We start from the raw sequence: 22609 nt of genomic DNA, 5'->3' as shown, positions 1-22609 counted from the left end.
AGACGTGCTGGGACCTGGGCTGGACCTTGGCAGCTGAAGGCAGAGAAAGTCCCCCTTCTACCCATCAGCCCCAGCCCCGAGCTGGAATCTCTCCTCTTTCACCTCCAAGGGCTCAGAAACGCGAATATACTCCTTCCCTGCTTAGCACCCTCCCTTTGGCTGCCCAGTGACCCCAGGATAAGGTTCCAGACTCTCAGCTTGGAGTTGAGGCCCTAGAGTCCCCTTTTGTTCTTTCTTTCTTTTTTAAAGCACAGATGGGATTTGACTATTTTTCCCAGTTTTTAAAAAAAATTTTTTTTAGACAAAGTCTTGCTCTGTCGCCCAGGCTGAAGTGCAGTGGGCGTGATCTTCACTCACTGCAACCTCCACCTCCTGGGTTCAAGTGATTCTCCTGCCTCAGCCTTCTAAGTAGCTGGGATTGTAGGTGTGCACCACCATGTCCAGCTAATTTTTGGTTTTTTTTTTTTTTTTTTTTTTTTTGAGACGGAGTCTTGCTCTGTGCCCCAGGCTGGAGTGCAGTGGCGCGATCTCGGCTCACTGCAAGCTCCGCCTCCCGGGTTCACGCCATTCTCCTGCCTCAGCCTCCCGAGTAGCTGGGACTACAGGCGCCCGCCACCTCGCCCGGCTAATTTTTCTTGTATTTTTAGTAGAGACGGGGTTTCACCGTGTTAGCCAGGATGGTCTCGATCTCCTGACCTCGTGATCCGCCCGTCTCGGCCTCCCAAAGTGCTGGGATTACAGGCTTGAGCCACCGCGCCCGGCTAATTTTTGTATTTTTAGTAGAGACGGGGTTCCACCACGTTGGCCAGGCTGGTCTAGAACTCCTGACTTCATATGATCCACCTGCCTCAGTCTCCCAAAGTGCTGGGATTACAGGCATAAGCCACTGTGCCCCGCCTCTTTCTTTTTTTGTTTTTTTAATGCATTTTTTTTTTTTTTTTGAAACAGAGTTTTGCTCTTGTTGCCCAGGCTAGAGTGCAACGGCATGATCTCGGCTCACTGCAACCTCTGCCTCCCAAGTTGAAGCAATTATCCTGCCTCAGCCTCCCGAGTAGCTGGGATTACAGGCGCCCACCACCATGCCCAGCTAATTTTTTGTATTTTTAGTAGAGATGGGGTTTCACCATGTTGACCAGGGTGGTCTTGAACTCATGACCTCAGGTGATCCGCCCGCCTCAGCCTCCCAAAGTGCTGGGATTACAAGCGTGAGCCACTGCGCCTGGCCTGGCCCGCCTCTTTTTCTTTTCTTTTTCTTTTTTCTTTTCTTTTTTTTAAGTAGAGATAGAATCTCACTATTTCTCCCGAGCTCGTCTTGACCTCCTGAGTTCAAGTGATCCTCCCACCTCAGCCTCCCACCGTGGTGGGATTACAGGCGTGAATTGCTGTGCCAAGCCCCGAGAGTCCGTTTTTGTTCTGGCTTTGCCTTCCTCTGAAGCCGCATATCTGAGACTTTCCCACTCTCCAACTCTTTTCACCCCAAAATTCTTTTTTTTTTTTCTGTGTCAACACTGGTTGCAAGGTGTCTCCCAAACATGTCAAGAGATTTCTTATCTCTAGGCCTTTGCAGATGCTGTTCTTTCTGCCTGAAAACCCTTATACCACCCCTTATCCTGACCAATTCTTCTTCTTATTTATTTATTTATTTATTTATTGAGATGGAGTCTTGCTCTGTCACCCAGGCTGGAGTGCAGTGGTGCCATCTCAGCTTGCTGCAACCTCCGCCTCCCAGGTCCAAGCGATTCTCCTGCCTCAGCCTCCTGAGTAGCTGGGATTAGCTATGCCACCACGCCCGGCTAATTTTGTATTTTTAGTAGAGACGGGGTTCCACCATGTTGGTCAGGCTGGTCTTGAACTCCTGAACTTGTGATCCGCTCACCTCGGCCTCCCAAAGTGCTGGGATTACAGGCGTAAGCCACCGCGCCCGGCCTATTATTATTATTATTATTGTTTTGAGATGGGGTCTCACTCTGTCACCCAGATCGGAGTGCAATGGCATGATCTTGGCTCACTGCAACCTCTGCCTCACAGGCTCAAGTGACCCTTCCACCTCAGCCACCTGAAGAGCTGCTAGGACTTTAAATGTGCACCGCCACACCCAACTAACTTTAATTTTTGTATTTTTAGTAGAGACAAGGTTTCAACATGTCTCCCAGGCTAATCATAAACTCCCAAACTCAGATGATCTACTTGCTTTGGCCTCCCAAAGTGCTGGGATTACTGGCATGAGCCACTGCTCCCGGCCTTGACCAACTGTATCTGTCTTAAAGACTGAGCTCAAACGTCTCCTCCTCCGGGTAGAAGTGCCCAGGGCCAGGGATAGCAGGGGGTGTCCTTGGACTCCTCGATATCTTCACTATGCAACATTGCCTTGTATACTCTGACTGCCTCTCATGTCATCCACCCCGTCACTGGACTAGACTCTCAGCTGCCTTCTTCCCTCCCCCTACCCAGCCCATCTGTCCTCAAGTCTCCTTCTTCCTGGGCTGGGGCTTTCTCTGCTCTGTCTTCTTCTGTGCCTCCCCACAGCCCTCCTAGGCCCTCATCCCAGCCTCCTGCCTGGGCTCCAGCCTCCAATCTCTCTACTCCAGTCTGTTCCCCACCAGGTCCCAGAGGCATCTTTCTATACCCAAAATTCATGCCACCCATCTCCTGCTCATCACCCACCCCTGGCTTGCCAGTGCTGTGGAACAGATCCAGGCCTCTCAACCAGGCATTGAAGGCAAAGGCCTGGTGCCACCCAGCTCCCAGCCTTGTCACCACTCTGACTCCATTTTTTTTTTTTTTTTTATTCAGAGTCTCACTCTGTCGCCCAGGCTGGAGTGCAGTAGCATGATCTGGGCTCACTGCAACCTCCGACTCCCAGGTTCAAGCGGTTATCCTGCCTCAGCCTCCTGAGTAGCTGGGATTACAGGCACACACCACCGCAACTGGCTAATCTGTGTATTTTTAGTAGAGATGGGGTTTTGCCATGTTGGCCAGGATGCTCTCAATCTCTTGACCACGTGATCTGCACGTCGGCCTCCCAAAGTGCTGGGATTACTGGCGTGAGCCACCATGCCAGGCCTGTCACTCTGACTCCTAATTCTGTGGCCTTCATCTGCTCGGAACTATTGTGGTCCCACCATCTGCCCAAGTTTCTCTCCCCTCTGGGTTGTTGCACATGCTGTTTCCTGACTGGAATACTACTTCCGGTGAACTCCCCACTACTCTCAGAATCAAGTCCAGGCTGGGCGTGGTGGTTCACGCCTGTAATCCCAGCACTTTGGGAGGCTGAGGGGGGCAGGAGTTTGAGACCAGCCTGGCCAACATGGTGAAACCTCGTCTCTACTAAAAATACAAAAATTAGCCAGGCATGGTGGTGGGCACCTGTAATCCCAGCTACTTGGGAGACTGAGGCAGGAGAATCACTTAAACCCGGGAGGGAGGTTGAGGTTGCAGTGAGTCAAGATCGCACCACTGCACTCCAGCCAGGCAACAGAGTGAGACTCTGTCTCAAACTAAATAAATAAATGAATAATGAAGTCCAAACCCCTGCCCCTGGTCTAAAGGCCCTTCACAAGCTGGGCCCTGCAACCCTCTCCATCCACTACTCATACCTTCCTTCTCCTTGCCCACTATGTTCCAGCCACACCAGCATTGCAGGCTCCCAAACAGGCTTCCAAACAGGCAAGCTATAATTTGGATGTCTGTCCGCTCCAAAACTCATATTGAAATTTACGGCTGGGTGCAGTGGCTCATGTCTGTAACCCCAGCACCTTGGGAGCCTGAGGTAGGCAGATCACCTGAGGTCAGGAGTTTGAGACCAGCCTGGCCAACATGGTGAAACCCCATCTCTACAAAAATACAAAAATTAGCCAGGTGTGGTGGCAGGCACCTGCGGTCCCAGATGCTCGGGAGGCTGAGGCAGGAGAATAGCTTGAATCCAGGAGGTGGAGGTTGCAATGAGGCTAGATCGCACCACTGCACTCCAGCCTGGGCAACAGAGCGAGACTTCCTCTCAAAAAAAAAAAAAAAAGAAAAGAAATTTCATTTACATTGTGACGGTATTTTCTGAATTAGGAGGTGGAACCTTTTTTTTTCTTTTTTTTTTTTTTTGAGACGGAGTCTCGCTCTGTCGCCCAGGCTGGAGTGCAGTGGCGCGATCTCGGCTCACTGCAAGCTCCGCTTCCCGGGTTCACGCCATTCTCCTGCCTCAGCCTCCCGAGTAACTGGGACTACAGGCGCCCACAACCACGCCCGGCTAATTTTTTGTATTTTTAGTAGAGACAGGGTTTCACCGTGGTCTCGATCTCCTGACCTTGTGATCCGCCCGCCTTGGCCTCCCAAAGTGCTGGGATTACAGGCGTGAGCCACCGCGCCCGGCCCCTTTTTTCTTTTTTTTAGAGACTGAAGCTTACTCTGTCACCCAGGCTGGAGTGCAGTGGCACAATCTCCGCTCACTGCAAGCTCCGCCTCCCAGGTTCACGCCGTTCTCCTGCCTCAGCCTCCCGAGTAACTGGGCCTATAGGCGCCCGCCACCACACCGGGTAATTTTTTGTATTTTTAGTAGAGACTGGGTTCCACTGTGTTAGCCAGGATGGTCTCGATCTCCTGACCTCGTGATCTGCCCGCCTCGGCGTCCCAAAGTGCTGGGATTACACGTGTGAGCCACCGCACCCAGCCCTCGGAGGTGAAACCTTTAAGAAGCATTTCGGTCATGCAGGCTCCAGTGCCCTCACAAATGGACTAAGGCTGTTGTTGCAGGAGTGGGTTTGCTTGATCTCCCCTACTTCTCTCTTTGCCTTTCTGCCATGTGATGCCTTCCATCATGTAATGATGCTGAAAGAAGACCCTCCCCAGATGGTGACATCTTGATATTGGACTTCCCAGCCTCCAGAACCAAGAGCCAACAAATTTCTGTGCGTTATAATTACCCAGCCTATGATATTCTGTCACAGCAACACAAAACAGACTAAGACAAGGCAGTTCCAGCCCCATAGGCTTTGCACCTGCTGTTCCCTCTCCCTTCACTGAGATCTTCCAATGCTTGGCTCCTTCGCTTTATCCATTTCTTTCTCTCTCTCTCTCTCTCTTTTTTTTTTTTTAAGATGGAATCTTGCTCTGTCACTGAGACTGGAGTACAGTGGTGTGGTCTCGGCTCACTGCAACCTTCGCCTCCCGGGTTCAAGTGATTCTCCTGCCTCAGCCTTCCAAGCAGCTAGGATTACAGGCACCTGTCGCCACGCCCAGCTAAGTTTTGTGTTTTTTAGGAGAGATGGCATTTCCCCATGTTGGCCAGTCTGGTCTCGAACTCCTAACCTCAAGTGATCCGTCCACCTCAGCCTCCCAAGGCCCTGAGATTACAGGTGTGAACCACCACACCTTGCCTACCTATTTCTTAAATTTTAATTTTTAAAATTATTTTAGAGACAGGGTCTCACTTTGTTGCACAGGCTGGACCGCAGTGAAGAGATCACAGTTCCTTATGGCCTCAATCTCCGAGGCTCAAGTGATCCTCCCACCTCAGCCTCCCAAGTAGCTAGGACTACAGGCACACACTACCAAGTCCAGCTAATTTTTTTTTTTCTTGTTTCTTTTTTTGAGATGGAGTCTCGCTCTGTCGCCCAGGCTAGGGTGCAGTGGTGCAATCTTGGCTCACTGCCAACTATGCCTCCCGGGTTCACACCATTCTTCTGCCTCAGCCTCCAGAGTAGCAGGGACTACAGGTGCCCGCCACCACTCCCAGCTAATTTTTTTTTTTTTTTTTTTTTTTTTTGAGGCGGAGTCTCGCTCTGTCGCCCAGGCTGGAGTGCAGTGGCGCGATCTCGGCTCACTGCAAGCTCCGCCTCCCGGGTTCCTGCCATTCTCCTGCCTCAGCCTCCTGAGTAGCTGGGACTACAGGCGCCCGCCACCGCGCCCGGCTAATTTTTTGTATTTTTAGTAGAGACGGGGTTTCACTGTGGTCTCGATCTCCTGACCTTGTGATCCGCCCGCCTCGGCCTCCCAAAGTGCTGGGATTACAGGCTTGAGCCACCGCGCCCGGCCTAATTTTTTGTATTTTTAGTAGAGACGGGGTTTCACCATGTTAGCCAGGATGGTCTCGATCTCCTGACCTCATGATCTGCCCACCTCAGCCTCCCAACGTGCTGGGATTACAGGTGTGAGCCACCATGCCCAGCCAATGCCCAGCTAATTTTTAAATTTTTTGTAGAGATGGAGTTCTCACTATGTTACCCAGGCTGGCCTGGAACTCCTGGCCTCTAGTGATCCTCCTGCCTCAGCCTCCCAAAGTGCTGAGATTGCAGGCATGAGCCACGGTCTAGCTATCCATGTTTTTTAACCTCCAAATTTCACCTATTCAGAAAGGTCTTTCCTAACCACCCCACCTAGCATAGCCCCCTATGCATTTCTTATCACATTCCCCCGTCTGATTTTCATAGCAGAAGTTATTGCCTGCTTGATATTTCATTTTCTTAACTTATTTGCTCATTGCGTTTCTCTTTTATTAGACTGTAAGCTCTGAGAGAGCAAGGACCTTATTTAACACTATATATACCCTGTGCCTAAAGCAATGCTTGGCACATAGTAGACTTTCAATAAAGGGCGTTTCAATCAATAAATGAATCAATGAGCAATTCATCCCTCAGTCACAGCTCAGATATCTCCTCCTAGAAACCTTCCTGACTCCACAGGCTGACTTGTGACTTTTGCACCCTGGTTTGGAAGGCAGACTGAAGCTGATACATTTCCTCTCTTGGGATGACATTTTGCTATGAGATCTGGAAGGATGAGTTGTGACCAGCAAGAGCTGAAGTTATGAGGGAGAAGAAATTCTGGGTAAAGAACTGAACAGCCTCTGGGAGAGGCAAGCCTGAGAAACAAAGAAAGGGAGAGCGAGGGAGGAGACGGACAGAGGGAGGGAGGGAGAAAGCATAGAGTAAGAAGGACAGAATCAGCCGGGTGCGGTGGCTCACGCCTGGAATCCCAGCACTTTGGGAGGCCGAAGCAGGCAGATCATTTGAGGTCAGGAGTTCCAGACTGGCCTGACTAACATGGCGTCTCTCTTAAAAATACAAAAAAAAAGTTAGCTGGGCGTGGTGGCACATGACCGTAACCCCAGCTACTCAGGAGACTGAAGCAGGAGAATCGCTTGAACTCGGGAGGTGGAGGCTGCAGTGAGCCCAGATCGTGCCATTGCACTCCAGCTGGGCAATAGAGGGAGACTCTATCCCAAAAAAAAAATAAATAAATAAAAGAAAGAAAGAAAGAAAGAAAGAAAGAAAGAAAGAAAGAAAGAAAGAAAGAAAGAAAAAGATAAAAAGAAAGAACCAGAGAGAGCTGAAACAATAGCTGGCCCCAGGCTTAGCCTCAATTCCTGGCTTCTCATTCCTCTGTGTGTGTATTTTTCCAATAAACCCCCTTTTCCCTAAGGAAATTCCAATGAGACTCTGCTTCGTGCATCCGAAAATCTCCTGGCTTAGCCAGTGCTTCTCTCCGTGCCCCCGCCATGCCCGCATGACCTCCATTACTGCAAGCATCATGCTGTGTTGCCATTATCCCCGTCCCTGTCTGCCACTCTTACAGGACCCTGCGTTCTTTGAAGAATAAGTCCATGGTCTTATTCATCTATGTTCCCAGCGCCCAGCATGAGCCCTAGTTCCTAGCGGGTGCTCAGTAAGTATTTATGAAGAAGGGATGCTTTTCTCACCCTTTTTTTTTCCCGGGGATCCTGATTTCCATCTCACCAGTTCTCAATTCCCCCTCTTTTAGGTCTTCTTCCCCACCATCATCTCTTCCCAAATTCACCTCATCCTCATTCAGGATTAAAGATCTCTCTTTTCACAGTTCTGTCACCAAACTCATCAATTTTTCCACTCCCAGAGCTTCCTATCGTGGAGATGCTGTTTTCCAACAAACTCGGTTCTCCTCTTCTAAAATCATAGTGTGTAAATTGGGCACACACCTGTCCAGCTAGGATTGACATTTCCCAGTCTTCCTTGCAGTTGGCCTAGGCCATGAGCCGCAGTAATAACCAAAATATCTAGCAATCGGCACTGCACAGGCGCTAGCCAATCGGAATGGACGTCTAGCCAGGAATGGAAGTCTAGCCTATGGGAATGGACGTCTAGCTAATCAGAACAGGCATCTAGCTAATCCCAGCAGACGTCTAGCCAATACCAGCAGACGTCTAGCCAATCAGAATGGACACCACTGTCAACAACCAGTAAGCCAGCCCTGACCATATGACTACCTTCTCAACAGTAAGGTATGAGGTGTGTCCATTCTGCCTCACTTACTCAAAAGGAAAGTGCTTGCTGTCCACTTTCTCTCTTTTCCCCCTTTCATGAGCTGCAATTAAGACATCTGCACGACCTGCTTTGACTATGCAGAGAGGCCAGAGCAACCAGGTGGTAGGACCCTGGGTCCCTGAATGATCACATGGAGCAGCAGTCTCCTGATAACCAGGAATGCTCATCTCTGGGTTGTTATGTGAAAGAGGAACAAACTTCGACCTCATATGGGCCGCTGGATTGTTGGGTCTTTTTTGCTACTGAAGTTCAGTTTATAGTCTAGGTATTTAGACTAAATCTAAAATGCTCTCAAGTGTAAGATGCACCACAAAGAAGGACAAAAGTGCTGCCAATTAAGCCATGATAAGCCATCAGTTATAAGACACATCTTGTTTTCAAATACACTAAAATGTGAAAAATTATGCGTCTTAGAGTCATGAAATATAGTAATTCACTCACTTTATCTCAGACGCTTTTTCCAAATTACTTGATTTAACCTCAGAAAAGAGACCCAGTTGCACCCACTTTACAGAAAAGAAAATTGAGGCCCAAAGAGCGGATGTGAACCATCTGAGCCACTCATTCAGTGAGTACTGCAGGTAGTTAGGCTCTGGGAGCCCTCCCACATCCCTCCCGTTCCAGCCCCACTCACCTATGCAGACTCTCGCCGCGGTGGGTGCGGTTCTGGGCGCGACAGTCGTGGCCGAGCTCAGGAAGGAAACCATAATCACGCAGCAGGGCCTGGGCACCTCTGGCCACTACGGCCACGCCAGCTGCCACTCGCCGAGCCAGGTCATCCCGCCAGCCAGCCGAGCGCACTGCAAACAGTCCGGCAGGAAGGGGGGCGCCTCCTGGCAGAAGAGGGGGCTCACCAGGGGCCCCAGAGCCCCCACCTCCAGCCAGCTGGGGCCCCACCATGAACCAGACGTAGCCAGACCCAGTGAGGCCAGCCTCCTCAGCTGCGCGGAACACGGGCTCGGCCTCCTCTCGGGCGCAGAAGAGCAGGCGGATCTGCGCACTGACACTGCGGAGCTGGGCACTGAGCACCGCCTCGCCCGCCCCAGGGTCCAACGTCAGCGCTCCGCGGTGCTCCCAGCCCACCAGACTGCCGTCAGTCAGCACCTCGATGTAGGACAGGAAGGCCCGGTGGCCAGGGGCACGCGTGGTCACGGCTACAAAGGACGTCCAGTCGTACTCCTCCAGCACCTCAAAGATGACCTGAAGCTGTTGCTCGGTGGAGGAGCCCAGCTGCAGGAAGGTGGAGCCCTTCTCCTGCCAGGAGGGACGAGGATGTCAGGACTCCCGATGTGGGGACCTCATTTCTCAGCAATTAATAAGAGGACCACAGCTCCCAATATGGCAGATTGACTAGATAGGTTCACTAAATCCATCTCCTTTTCCTCCTGAGGCACAGGGCTAGATCTGGATTAGGCTTAGCCACCTGACTGAGTTAGTCTAGACTCATCCATAAAACCTTACTTTTTCTTTTTCTCTCTTTCTTTTTTTTTTTTTTTTGAGACAGAATCTTGTCTGTCGCCCAGGCTGGTGAGCAGCGGCATGATCTTGGCTCACTGCAACCTCCGCCTCGTGGGTTCAAGTGATTCTCCTGCTGCACCCGGCCTAATAAAACCTTACTCTTTTTTCTTTTTCTTTTTTTTTTCTTTGAGAAGGAGTCTCGCTTTGTCGCCCAGGCTGGAGTGCAGTGGCCGGATCTCAGCTCACTGCAAGCTCCGCCTTCCTGGTTCACACCATTCTCCCGCCTCAGCCTCCCGAGTAGCTGGGACTACAGGTGCCCGCCACCTCACCCGGTTAGTTTTTTTGTATTGTTTTAGTAGAGATGGGGTTTCACCATGTTAGCCAAGATGGTCTCGATCTCCTGACCTCGTGATTCGCCCATCTCAGCCTCCCAAAGTGCTGGGATTATAGGCTTGAGCCACCGCGCCTGGCCAAAACCTTACTCTTGAAGCTTACTCTTTTCCCTGTTTTAGGGCAGATGCAGAGGCCCCAGAAAACTCTGAAGTCCTCTGAAGGGGATTACAGAGCCACGAGAGAGAGAGCCTGAAACCCTGAGTCACCGCATGGAGGAAAGCCACCTCCAATCAGGAACACCTGTTTGGATTTTTTTTTGAGACAGAATTTGGCTCTTATTGCCCAGGCTGGAGTGCAATGGCGCAATCTTGGCTCACTGCAACATCCGCCTCCCGGGTTCAAGCAGTTCTCCTGCCTTAGCCTCCCAAGTAACTGGGACTACAGGCGTGTGCCACCACGCCCGACTAATTTTTGTATTTTTAGTAGAGACAGGTTTTCTCCATGTTGGCCACGCTGGTCTTGAACTCCTGACCTCAGATGATCCACCCGCCTCGGCCTTCCAAAGTGCTGGGATTACAGGCGTGAGCTACTGCGCCTGGACTGGATTTTATGTGGATGAGAAATAACCTCCTGTTGGGTGATCCACTGAGATTTGGGAGTTCATCTGTTCCGGCAGTTAACATCACTGTCATTAACACAACCAGCATCCAGTAAGGGAACTACAGCTCCCAGCACCCACTGAGAGGGACTGGTTCCCTGAAGGCAGTGAGGAGACTACATCTCCCAGCATGCAGTGATGGTGCTGATGGCATTTCCCAACTGGAAGAAGCTTTGCAAAGTGTACTTTCCCTTCTTTGGTTTTCCTCCTATCTCTCTGTCACCTCTTCCTCTGCCTCCTTTGCTGGCCCTTCTTCCTCAGCCAGAATGCTAAGTATAGGAGTGCCTTAGTGTTCTCTTGTCTTCTTGATTCCTCTCTCCCTGGTGATCTCAACCAGGCCCATGAGTTTAAAATACTGTCTGCCACGCTATCCAATATGGTGGCTGTTAGCCACTCATAGCTATTCAAATTCAAATTCAAATTCAAGTTAAATAAAATTTATCCTGAATCAAGGACCAGAGGAAAAAACTATTAAATAGAATTTAAAAGTTACTTTTCTGGTTGCACTAACCACATGTCAAGTACTCAACAGCCACATGTGGCTTGTGGCTTTCAAATTGGACAGAGCAGCTATAGACCACCTTCATCTTTGCGGAAGGTTTTATCGGACAGTGCTGGATATGCTAATGGCTCCTGTCCTCAGTCATAACCTCTCGTGTGAGCTCCAGACAAATCTATACCCCTGCCTTTTTTTTTTTTTTTTTTTTTTTTGAGACAGAGTCTTCCTCTGTTGCCTGGGCTGGAGTGCAATGGCACAATCTCTGCTCACTGCAACCTCCGCCTCCCCGGTTCAAGCAATTCTCCTGCCTCGGCCTCCAGAGTAGCTGGGATTACAGGCGTGTGCCACCACACCCGGCTAATTTTTGTATTTTTAGTAAAGAGGGGGTTTCAACATGTTGGCCAGGCTGGTCTCGAACTCCTGACCTCAAGTGATCTGCCTGCCTGAGCCTCCCAAAGTGCTGGATTACAGGCATGAGCCAACACGCCTGGCCCTATCCTCCTTTTTATTCAGTATCTCCTGTTGGATTTCCAAGAGGTGTCTCAAAATTAGCAGAATGCTTGATCTTTCCCCTGTCTTAAGCCTGTTCCCTATTCTCTCTCTCTCTTTTTGTAAAGGAGTAAAGAATCTAAAGGAATAAAGAGGACAGCTGCCTTTTTTTTCCCTCTCTCTCTCTTATTCACCCTGATGCTCAGGCCCCAGACCTACATCATCCTTTCCCTTTCTTTTCCTCACACATCCAGCTATCTCCAAGTCTTCTTAGCTCTACGTTCAAACATAGCTCCAGTTGTCCACTCTTCACTGCCATCACTGTCACAACTTTCATTGTCACCCTTTCTTGCCCAGCTATCTACAACATTCCCACCCATCTGTGTTTTCTTTTCCTTCCCTCCTTCCTTCCTTCCTTTCTTCCTTCTCTCTCTCTCTCTCTTTTTTCGGAGTCTTGCTCTGTCATCCAGGCTGGAGCGCAGTGGTGAGATCTTGGCTCACTGCAACCTTCACCTCCTGAGTTCAAGCGATTCTCCTGCCTCAGCCTCCCTAGTAGCTGGGATTACAGGTATGCACCACCACGCCCAGCTCATTTTTGTATTTTTAGTAGAGAGAAGTTTCACCATGTTGGCCAGGCTGGTCTCAAACTCCTGACCTCAAGTGATCCACCTGCCTCGGCCTCCCAAAGTGGTGGGATTCCAGGCATGAGCCACTGTGCCCAGCTCATCTTTGTTTTCAATCTTGCATCTTCCAGTCTATTCTCCAAACAGCAGCCAGAGTGATTGTTTCAAAATATTAATTGGATCACATCCCTTCTCAGTTGAAAACCTTCCAGTGATTCTACCTCAGAATCAAAGCCAAAGTCCTCGCCATGGCCCTGCATGACCTGGCCCCTGTTGCTTCTCTGACCTCTCATCTCCTGCCACCCCAATCCCCCAATGTGCTCCAGCTACACTCCCTTCTTGCTCTTCCTCAAATACATCAAGCTCCTTCCTGCTTTAAGGGCTTTGTCCTTAGTTGTTGCCTCTCCTGGGGACACTTTTCCCTAGCTCCTCCATGCCAGACCTTCACCTGACACCTCCAGCTCAGATGTCACCGCCTCAGGGAGGCCTCCCCTGACTGCCATCTGTTGAAACTCCATCCTCAGTCATTACAACATCCTGTGTTGATTTCCTCCAGGACTGCCAGATTTTACTGTTACTGGTTTTGTGTGTCTCACCATTAAAATGCAAGCTCTATAAGGCAGGGACCTTGTCTCCCTCTCTTTTTTTCCCCCCTCTAGAACTGTATTCCCCAGGAATTAAAACAGCCCTGGCACAGAATCAGCTCTCAATAAATCTTCCTGTAATGCAATGAGAACAGCAAGTGGGCTTTTTCCCTAGGCTCATGCCTGTGGTAAAATGCGTAGGGGACACTGCAGCTGTCCTGAGGGGATGAGGTCTTTTTGTTTATTGTTTTCTTTGAGACCTAGTCTCACTCTCCCCCAGGCTGGAGTGCAGGGGCACGATCTCGGCTCACTGCGATCTCGGCTCACTGCAACCTCCGCCTCCCAGGTTCAAGCGATTCTCCTGCCACAGCCTCCTGAGTAGCTGGGATTACAGGCAGGCGCCACCACGCCCGGCTAATTTTCGTATTTTCAGTAGAGACGGGTTTCTCCATGTCGGCCAGGCTGGCCTCAAACTCCTGACCTCAGGTGATCCGCTCGCCTCAGCCTCCCAAAGTGCTGGGATTACAGGCGTATGCCACGGCATCTGGCCGGAAATGAGGTCTTATTGTAACGCAAGAAGAACCTCTTCCTTCAGTAGGTGAAGGTGGGCTGAGGGGACCACATTCCCAGCATTCAATGGGGCACAGATGGAGCTGCGAAGATCACTCTTTCTTCCATCCGGGGGCAGCAAGGGGACTACATTTCCCAGAATGCTATGGGCGTACACTGAGCCGACCACAGTGCCCAGCGGACAATGAAACAGAGCGGACCACACTTCTCAGCAGCAATGAAGGCACGAGGGATCACGTCCTTGAGTATGCCTCGGAAGTGGCAGTTAAGAAATAAGTTTGCCTCCCAGGGTATCTACCTACAAATCTCTGAAAAGTACCATGCCAAGGGGAACAAAAAAGTTGGACAGAGGTCCTTCCCAGAACGCTCTGGACAGGAGTACTAGGAGTCTCTGCATACAACAGTGATGCAGTCACACAGCCGCAGGCCCGCACAGCAGGGAATGGGCAGATTGAATGAAGCTCTACCCACTCAGGTGGCTCCATCGTCAAGGTTGCATTGGCCCCACCTCTGAAGAGGCCCCGCCCCTTCTCAGGCCCCACCTCCTAGCTTACCCATTCTTCTCAATCCACAGGGCAGGCTTCGTCCAATTCTCTCCTTCTCTACCAGAGGTCTGCCATAACTGGCTCCTTCTGTGCCCTTGGGAGTCAGGCCTTTCTCCAGGCTCTGGCCAGCTCCAGCCTCTACCATCCCTTCCCCAGCAGGCTCCTGGCTTTGATTTCTCATTGGCTGGGTCCGTCTCCACCATAAGCCTTCATCCTCCTGCCCATCCTCTGGACTCTAGCTTTCCACACCTCACAGGGGGTACACCCCTTCTCAAACCCTACTCTCAGGACCGGCTTCCTCCCTAGACCCACCCCTTTATTAGAGTGCTTAGACCCCGCCCCTACCTTGCCCCGCCCTAACCGGCTAGCCCCGCCCCCTTTCCTGACTCACTCCTTCCCTGGCTGGCCTCTCCCTAAACCTCAATTCCTTGCTTCCTAGTTCTACCCCTTGCTCGTCCTCCTCTCTCTAATGACTCCTCCTCTTTTCCGACTCTTCCACTTAGAAGATGGTTCCTCCATCCCTAGCCTACTTCTAGACCCTATGCTCAACTGGCCGAACGTCTCCCTAAACTCTGTCCTTGGTACCTGATACCTCTGATACTTCCTGGCTGCCACCTCTCCACTAGACTTCGCCCCTTTCTTTCTGAACTCCATTTCTTTTCTTTCTTTCATTTTTTTTTTTTTTTTTTTTTTGACAGAGTCTTACTGTGTCACCCAGGCTGGAGTGCAGTGGCACGATCTCGGCTCACTGCAGCCTCCGCCTCCCGGATTTAAGCAATTCTCCTGCCTCGCCCTCCCGAGTAGCTGGGATTACAGACGCCCGCCACAACGCCCGGCTAATTTTTGTATTTTTCATAGAGACGAGGTTTCACCACGTTGGCCAGGCTGGTCTCAAACTCCTGTGCCCTCAAGTGATCCGCCGGCCTCGGCTTTCCAAAGCGCTGGGATTACAGGCGTGAGCCACCGCGCCCGGGCCCATTCCTTTTCAACTGACTTCTTCCTGCGCTGATCCTAGATCCCACCCCTCCCTCAGATTTTGCCATCTGGGGCTAGTCCCTTTTCGTTACCAGTCCCCAACCCTTCCCTCGATTCGCCTTTTCCACAGACCTTTACCTACAATGAATGGGCCCACGTCCTCCCTATACTCTGATCGTCGAGGACTGGCCTCTTTCTGACCCTAACAGCCCAGGTTACCCTACAGACCAGCCCGCTCCAAGTCAGCCCCGCCTCTTACCTAGCCCTAAGCCCTGCCTGCCATCTGGGCCCGGCTTGTCCCAGATGCGGACCCACAGGACAGTCCCCGCCCCCTCTAGGCCCCGCCCCCGCTGGCTGTCCCAGACCCGCCCCTCCTGTGGCCCCGCCCCGCCCCCGGTCGCGCGCACCTTGGGCGTGAGCACGAGCGCGGCGCCGCCGTGCACGGCCACGATGGGCAGCGAGGTCTGCGCCGACAGGAAGTCGAGGATGGGCGCGACGGCGGGCGCGCGCGAGTCGTCCTCGAAGACCACGCCGTGCACGCGCAGCCCCGACAGCAGGTCGCAGAGCTGCAGCACGAGGCTGCGCGGGTCCGAGCCGTTGAGCACCAGCGCCACAGGCCGCACGTCCAGGCCCGGGCTGCGCACGGCCGCCGCCACGGCCGGGCCCAGGCGTGCCGCCTCGGCCGCGTACGCGGGCCCCGAGAACACGAGCGCCACGTTGAGCGGTCGCGCCCCGCCGGGGCCCCCGCCGAGCCCACCGGCGCCGCCCGGCCCCGGCGCCTCCTCCGGGAACGGGCTGGCGCAGGCCAGCGCCAGCAGCAGCAGCATCTTAGCGGGGCCCCGAGGGCCGCGGGGGCCACCGGCGCCGCGCATCGCCTGCGGGCCCCGCCGGGCGGCCTCTGAGCGCCAGGGCCGGGAGAGACAGAGAGGAGAGGGAGGCACAGACGGGAGACGCAGAGACAGGGAGACGAGATAGAGAGACACACCGAGGAGATGCAGCGAGGGACAGGCGCCGAGATGGGGAGGACAGGGAGCGGTCGGGGTGATGGAACAGAGGGAGAGACAGGAACGGAGGACGAGAGAGATGGAGGGGAGAGAGGCAGAGGGACAGAGAGATGGAGGAGAGACAGGCAGAGAGGGAGAGACGGGCAGAGGGAGAGAGAGATGGAGGAGAGACAGGCAGAGACAGAGGGAGACACAGACACAGCAGAGGGAGGTGGAAGAGAGAGGTGGGGAAGAAACACCAGAGGAAGAGGTGAAACAGGGAGAGACGCAGAGATAGGGCGAGACAGAGGTAGGAAGAAGTGGTGTATGGGATTGGGGGAGACGCAAAGGGTGGATAATGGGGTCAGGGGAAGATACAGAGGTAAGAGGGGAGAGAGGAAGAGAGACAGACGAGGTGGGGATGGGGAGACCCACAGAGATGGGATCAAGATAGGAATAGAGAGAGACCCAGGGAGACAGGGAGGGAAAGAGTGGCAGGAAGAAAGGGAGACGGAAGAAGCAACAGAGACAGGGAGAAGACGGAGAGAGAGAGGACGGAGTGACAGAAGCGGGAATGAGGGAGGCCCAGGGAGAGGATGATAGAGGCGGGAAGAGATGCAGGAAGGCGGGAGAGATAAGTGAGGCAAGAAAGTTGGACAGAGAAGAAGACAGCAAGGCAGGAAGAGGGAGATGGAGACCCCAAGGCCGCCAAGAGACACGCACACATAAGGGATGGGGAAACAGAATTGAGATTGAGGGAGGCAGGCAGAGCGGAGCGAAAACAGGAGGACAGAAATAGCGAGGCAAGGCCAAGATCGGGACCCCCACCAGGGAGGTGCCCAGCACAGACATGAAAGTAAGGCGGGGAAAGCGAGTGGCAGGAGGGAGCAGAAATAAAAGGGAGAGAAAAAATGAGAGAGGGAAAAGGGGTCAGGTGTGTGGGGAGAGAGAGAGAAAGAGAAATTAGTGGGGCACCCCAAGGAGAGAATATCCCTGGGTGACCTTACCCTTCACCCTGACCACAGACCCCTAACCCATTTTGTCCCCTTACTCTTGCCCCTGTCCCCTCATTCTCAAAGCAAGAGAGTCATGGCCCCAGCTGGGATGTGGGGTTGGGGGGCACAGCTGTGGAGAGCTGGGTGGGGCGGAGGGGTCCCTGGCACCCAGCCTGGAGCAATTTGGTAAATTAGAAGAAATACAGCCTTTCTTCCTGTGTCCCCTGTTGAATACTAGCCGCCTGGGGTGGTTGGGCTGGAAGCCAGGCTCCTGGGTCCTGCCTGGGACTGAGGGAGGAGGGCACTGGGAGTCTGGACTCCTGGTTCCCAGAGAAGGACTGGAGTCTGCACTAGGGGCTTCCTGAAGGGGTGAGGGTCCAGACAGGGAAGGGTTCTCTCCTGGCTGTCAGGCTCCTGTCCAGTTGCCATGGTAGCGCAGGCCTCGTCCACCCCACAGCCAGCCAGGGTGGGGGAAAGGCCCACCCCCACCCCCCTGCCTCGAGACCACAGCCCCTCCCCTCTGCCCACCACCTCACCTTCCCAGAGATCGCGGCCCCTGTCTCCCCAGGGAAGGGGGTGGGGGCTCCTAGTATGCCCATCCCTCCCCAGTCCTGGCTCCTCTTCGCCCCTCCTCTCCATTGCCCTTCCCCAAGCAGCTGGCTCAATCAGCGCTCAGAATAACCCCCCCACTCCGCCCCAAAATAACCCACAGCTGTGGCCTGGCCCCCGCGGGGTTAACACTCGCGCTCCCCTCCCTTCCCAGTGGCTGCTCACCCTCCAGCCCCTCCTCTGCCTCTCCCAGACCCACCCCTACCTGGCTTCTGCTCTTAGGGACCCCGGGTCCTGCTCCCTGCCGAGGCCCAGGAGGGCAGCCCCTGGCCCCACCCTTCTCACAGGGGCTGCATGCTCAGTTCCTTCCCACAGGGATTAGGGAGAGCAGCCTCCCCCACTCCAGGGACAGAGGAGGGACATCCCCAGTCCTCCAGGACTCTGAAGGCCCAGCCCCCAGAACCCACGCCCTCAGGGATCACAGAGTCCAGCCTCTCGACACCCCCCACCCCCACCCTCGCCTCCATCTCCACCTCCTCATGAGCCTCCGTTTCCACTTCCATCTGCACAAGGCTAAAGTCCCTGACTCTCATCCCCTGCCCTGTCAGGGACTCAGGAGACTGAGCTCCCAGCCTGTCCTTCCTCAGTCAGAAGCGCTATCCCCTACCTCCTCCCATAAAGACCCAGGAGTCCTTCCGGCAGACCCTTCCTCCCCCAGGCCTTGGGAGTCTGGGCATTCGGTCCTATTCTTTCCCAGGACCCAGGAGGCTGGGCCCTCCTGCCCCGAGACTCTGGAACTCCAGTGCCCAGCCTCCTCTCCCCGCAGGAACCAAGAGTCCAGGTCCCCAGCTCCCCTCTTCCCCCAAGGACCCAGGAGTCTGGGTTCCCACTCTTCTCCTCCCTTAAGGTTTCAAACCCCATCATTCCCAACATCCTGGGTGCCCCCCCCAGCCCCAGCCTCCCTAGTCACCCCACTTAGATCCTGTACATAGCACAGCCTGTCCCCAAGCGGGGAGGAGGAGGAGGGTGCCAGAAATTCCTAGGGTGTCCCTGTCTTCATTGCCCCCCACAGCATCCAACACAGAATAGAGAAGCGGCCACTTTGATCAACAGCTCCCCCCCGCAACCTCGAGTTGTGCTGCAGACGGCATCCCGTTTCCTCCCCCCATCACCCCCCAACACACACAACACCGGTCTCTCCCCACCCGAATCCTGATGCTTGGAAGAGGCTGTAAGGGTGTTCCAGAACCTTGAGGAAGGGGTGGGAGCTTGGGGCGAGGGGTGCTGGGGGCCTGGATGCCCTCAAGGTCCTTGGCAGGGGTATTAATAGCAGACTCATAGCTCTGACATGGGAGGGGAGAGCGAGAGGAGAGAGGGAGAGGGCCGGCCGGCGATGGGGAGGACTGATGCAGGGAGGGGGGTACAGGGAGAAGTGAGATAGATGGAGGCACAGGGATATGGGGCATCAGGTATGTGCGGCTGGGGAGAGGGAGTCAAGTGTCAGAGAAATGGGGGGCGTGAAAGGTCTGAGGTGTAGGGACCTAGGAAAAAGGGGCTCAGAGAGGGAGAGAGAGACAGGGTGGAGGAGAGTCCCTGAGGGACAGGGGAGCTAGGTGGGGGTCAAGACCCCTGCCCACCATTCAACCCCCCTCCCTCCAAGAGGCTCCTGGCCAACTTCCCCTGTCCTAGATTTGGGGGTCCACATTTCCCACCACCACCCCTGCATCCCCTGTCCCCGCCTTACCTTTTCATGACCCTGTTCTGTTGGGGGGATGGTGGGGGGGCCAGGACCGGAACCCGGTGTCCAGTGACCCCAAGATTCCGAGGAGGGCTCAGAGAGCCGATGTCGGGGGGCAGGCCCCGGGGCGGCAGCAGTGGTGGTGGCGGCAGCAGCGGCAGCCCAGACCTCCTGTCTGTCCCTGGCTCCGTCTCTCCTTCCTCTTCCTTGGTCCTGTCCTGCCCTGTCTCTCCCCCAAGGTTGCGGCCACCTGGACTAGGCGAGGACGTGGCTACACATGTTGCTCTGGAAGTTGGGCCCCGGACATTGCGGAGGCTGTCGGGGTGTCCTCTTGCTGCCCCGACCCCGTGGGGATCCCCCCTCCGCCCACCCGGGGTGCCCCCCTCTGCCGCTTCAGCCCCGGCTCCTCCCCCCTTTCCATGTGTCCAGTCCCGCCTCTCCCTGGCTCACTCGCACCCCCGCTTTGTGCCCTCAGCCCCCCCACCCCCCCTTCCAGCGTCTGTGTCTGTCTGTCTGTCTGGGTCACCTCTGAAGCTGGTGGCTAGTGTGTGTGTGTGTGTGAGGAGCGGGAGATTGCCTGCTTAGGGAACTGCTTTTCCCTTCCTCGCTTGGCCACCTCCAGACCCCCCCAGATACCCCCACTCTCAAACACAGGCAGAAACACACACACGCACACATGCACGACCTCACTTCCCTGGGATTCCCCAACACCCCCAGAGCTTGAGGAGGGACACACACAGACACACACACACAGAGTGGGGGGTCTAATGGGGGCCAGGCTGCCACTGCCAATAGGGGCTGTTTGGACAGACAGGAGGACACAGGCAGCCGGGGACGCCCAGACGCCTGGCCGGACGCAGGCAGGAGGCACAGAACCCAGGTACACACCATCCATCTGGCTTTGGGGGGGCCGGGGGGAAGGAGTGGGGGCCCCATGACACCCAGGCAGGCGGCTCAGGGTCGGTATAGACAGACAGACCCCTCCCTCCCTCCACCGCCGCAGCGCTTACAGACACACCCCCCCTCCACCAGCCAGCCTCAGACACCCGGACATACAGATCCTCACCGGGCAGATGGCAGACGCTCAAGAGACCCCTGGGGGCCAGGCGGACCCACCCAGGCGACACCCCCCAGCAGGGCACCGGTGGCCGAGGGAGGCTGCGGGAGGCTGCGGGCGAGGGTGGCGGCGGCGGCCGCTGCTTGGAGGAGCCGGAGCGGGAGGGACTCACACACTTGCTGTGTTCTCGCACACACACACTCACTCGGGATGCGATTAACATTCAGTCCCCGTCCGCCACTGCCGGGAGACCCACAGCCCCCCCTCCTGGCCTCCCTGGGGACCCCTCCTCCTGCTAGGCTTGGGGAGGGGGCCGCCCCCCACCCCGGCTACCAGCCTCTGCCTTCCTCCTGGGACAGGGGAGTGAGGGGCTGAAAATAAAACGGAAGGAAGAAGTCGGGTTGGGGACTGAGCAGGGACTCAGAACCCGGTATGGAGACATCAGCTTCAGAGCTAGACTTCAGGTCTGGGGGTTGTTGCCTTCTGCCCCATCCCTGCCTTGAGGCTCTGGAAACAGGAGGCCTTTCCCTGACTTCAGTGTTCGCCATACTAAGACCCAATCTGTGGCTTTTATTGCCCCACAAGGCCAGGCCTGCAAACCAGGTCTCCGCCGTGGACCCAGGAGTCCCGCCCCCCAGTCCCTTCTCCCTCAGACCCAGGAGTCCCCTCTCCACTGGGACCCAGGGATTTGGGGCCCGCCTCCAAGTCAGAGTCTCTTTCAAGGACTCTGTCATCCACTCTCCCCCAGTACAAGCCACCTTCAGGGACCCAAGACTCGTGGATGTCCCCCTTGGACCCAGTCCTTCCAACCCTCTGAAGAAACCAACATGCCTGCTCCCCTTCTTTTATTGAGGGACCCTGGCCTCCATCACCTGTGGGTACCCCATCATCCAGAAGGGAAGCAGCATCTGTCTCCTCGTAGACGCAGGAGTCCAGACCACAGGCTGTTCCCCGAGGGTCCCACACCCAGATGCCCACTATTCCCCTCCTAGGGGGCTGGGCCCGGCACTTTTATAAAGCCACCGGTGCGGCTCTAGGGTAGAGCATGGGGCAGGACCGCTGGGCCTCTGTGGGTGGAAGAGGGTGTGTGTGTGTGTGGGCAGGGCAGAAATTCTGGAGCAGGGAGGAAGCCAGGGCCAGGGGCTCCTGAGATAGTTTGGGTCAGAGTTTCAGCCTTGAGCTTCCTGGGTGGGGTTCCTGTTTCCTTCATCCTCAAGGTCTGGGAGAGCAGAGTGAGGTGCACATTCCTGAAAAAGAAGAGAATCAGGGCCTAAATGTGTGGGTCGTACAGGGAGAAAGAAACCGTAGATCTAGATTCTTAAGGTTAGGAAGCTTGAGCCATAAGATGGTGGGGGTGGGACCCTAAGTTCCAAAGAACAGCATCCTAGGAGGGAAAAGGGCTGCGGCCCTGGACTGCTGAGTCTCAGGGAGGAGGGGCTGGGGCCCTGGACTCCTGGGTCTGAGGGAGGAGGGGCTGGGGGTCTGGACTCCTGGGTCTGAGGGAGGAGGGGCTGGGGGTCTGGACTCCTGGGTCTGAGGGAGGAGGGGCTGGGGGCCTGGACTCTTGGGTCTGAGGGAGGAGGGGCTGGGGCCTGGACTCTTGGGTCTGAGGGCTGGGTGTCTGGACTCCTGGGTCTGAGGGAGGAGGGCTGGGTGTCTGGACTCCTGGGTCTGAGGGAGGAGGGGCTGTGGGGACTGGACCCCTGGGTCTGAGGGAGGAGGGGCTGGAGGCCTGGACTCCTGGGTCTGAGGGAGGAGGGCTGGGTGTCTGGATTTCTGGGTCTGAGTGAGGAGGACCTGGGGGTCTTGAACTCCTGGGTCTGAGGGAGGAGGGGCTGGGGGCCTGGACTCCTGGGTCTGAGGGAGGAGGGGCTGGGGGCCTGGACTCCTGGGTCTGAGGGAGGAGGGGCTGGGGGCCTGGACTCCTGGGTCTGAGGGAGGAGGGGGTTGGGGGCCTGGACTCCTGGGTCTGAGGGAGGAGGGGCTGGGGATCTGGACTCCTGGATCTGAGGGAGGAGGGGCTGGGGGCCTGGACTCCTGGGTCTGAGGGAGGAGGGGCTGGGGGCCCTGGACTCCTGGGTCTGAGGGAGGAGGGAGCTGGGGCCTGGACTCCTGGGTCTGAGGGAGGAGGGGCTGGGGGCCTGGACTCCTGGGTCTGAGGGAGGAGGGGCTGGGGGCCTGGACTTCTGGGTCTGAGGGAGGAGGGGCTGGGGGCCTGGACTCCTGGGTCTGAGGGAGGAGGGGCTGGGGACCTAGACTGCTGGG

The 22609-nt window shown here is 55.2% G+C and overlaps 1 protein-coding gene across 2 annotated transcripts in view; it reads right to left on the bottom strand.

The window, feature by feature from the left end:
- Positions 1-20556, bottom strand: part of GRIN2D (glutamate ionotropic receptor NMDA type subunit 2D) — a 57470-nt gene extending 36914 nt beyond the window's left edge. The window contains exons 1-4 of one of the 2 annotated variants that reach the window (XM_015124463.3): positions 20354-20556; positions 19294-19572; positions 15430-15920; positions 8923-9542 (exon numbers count right to left, since the gene is read on the bottom strand). In XM_015124463.3, coding sequence (XP_014979949.2) covers positions 8923-9542; positions 15430-15894 — 1085 coding nt within the window. In that variant the 5' untranslated portion in view covers positions 15895-15920; positions 19294-19572; positions 20354-20556. Of the gene's footprint in view, positions 1-8922; positions 9543-15429; positions 18157-19293; positions 19573-20353 lie in introns of those variants that run through there. The other variant, XM_077980460.1, reaches the window with a different exon arrangement.
- Between the last annotated feature and the right edge of the window lie 2053 nt (positions 20557-22609).

The sequence above is a fragment of the Macaca mulatta genome, chromosome 19, assembly GCF_049350105.2.
Source record: "Macaca mulatta isolate MMU2019108-1 chromosome 19, T2T-MMU8v2.0, whole genome shotgun sequence".
Classification (NCBI taxonomy): domain Eukaryota; kingdom Metazoa; phylum Chordata; class Mammalia; order Primates; family Cercopithecidae; genus Macaca; species Macaca mulatta.
The sequence above is the reverse complement of the archived record's forward strand: the minus strand, read 5'-3'. Positions and strand labels throughout refer to the sequence as shown.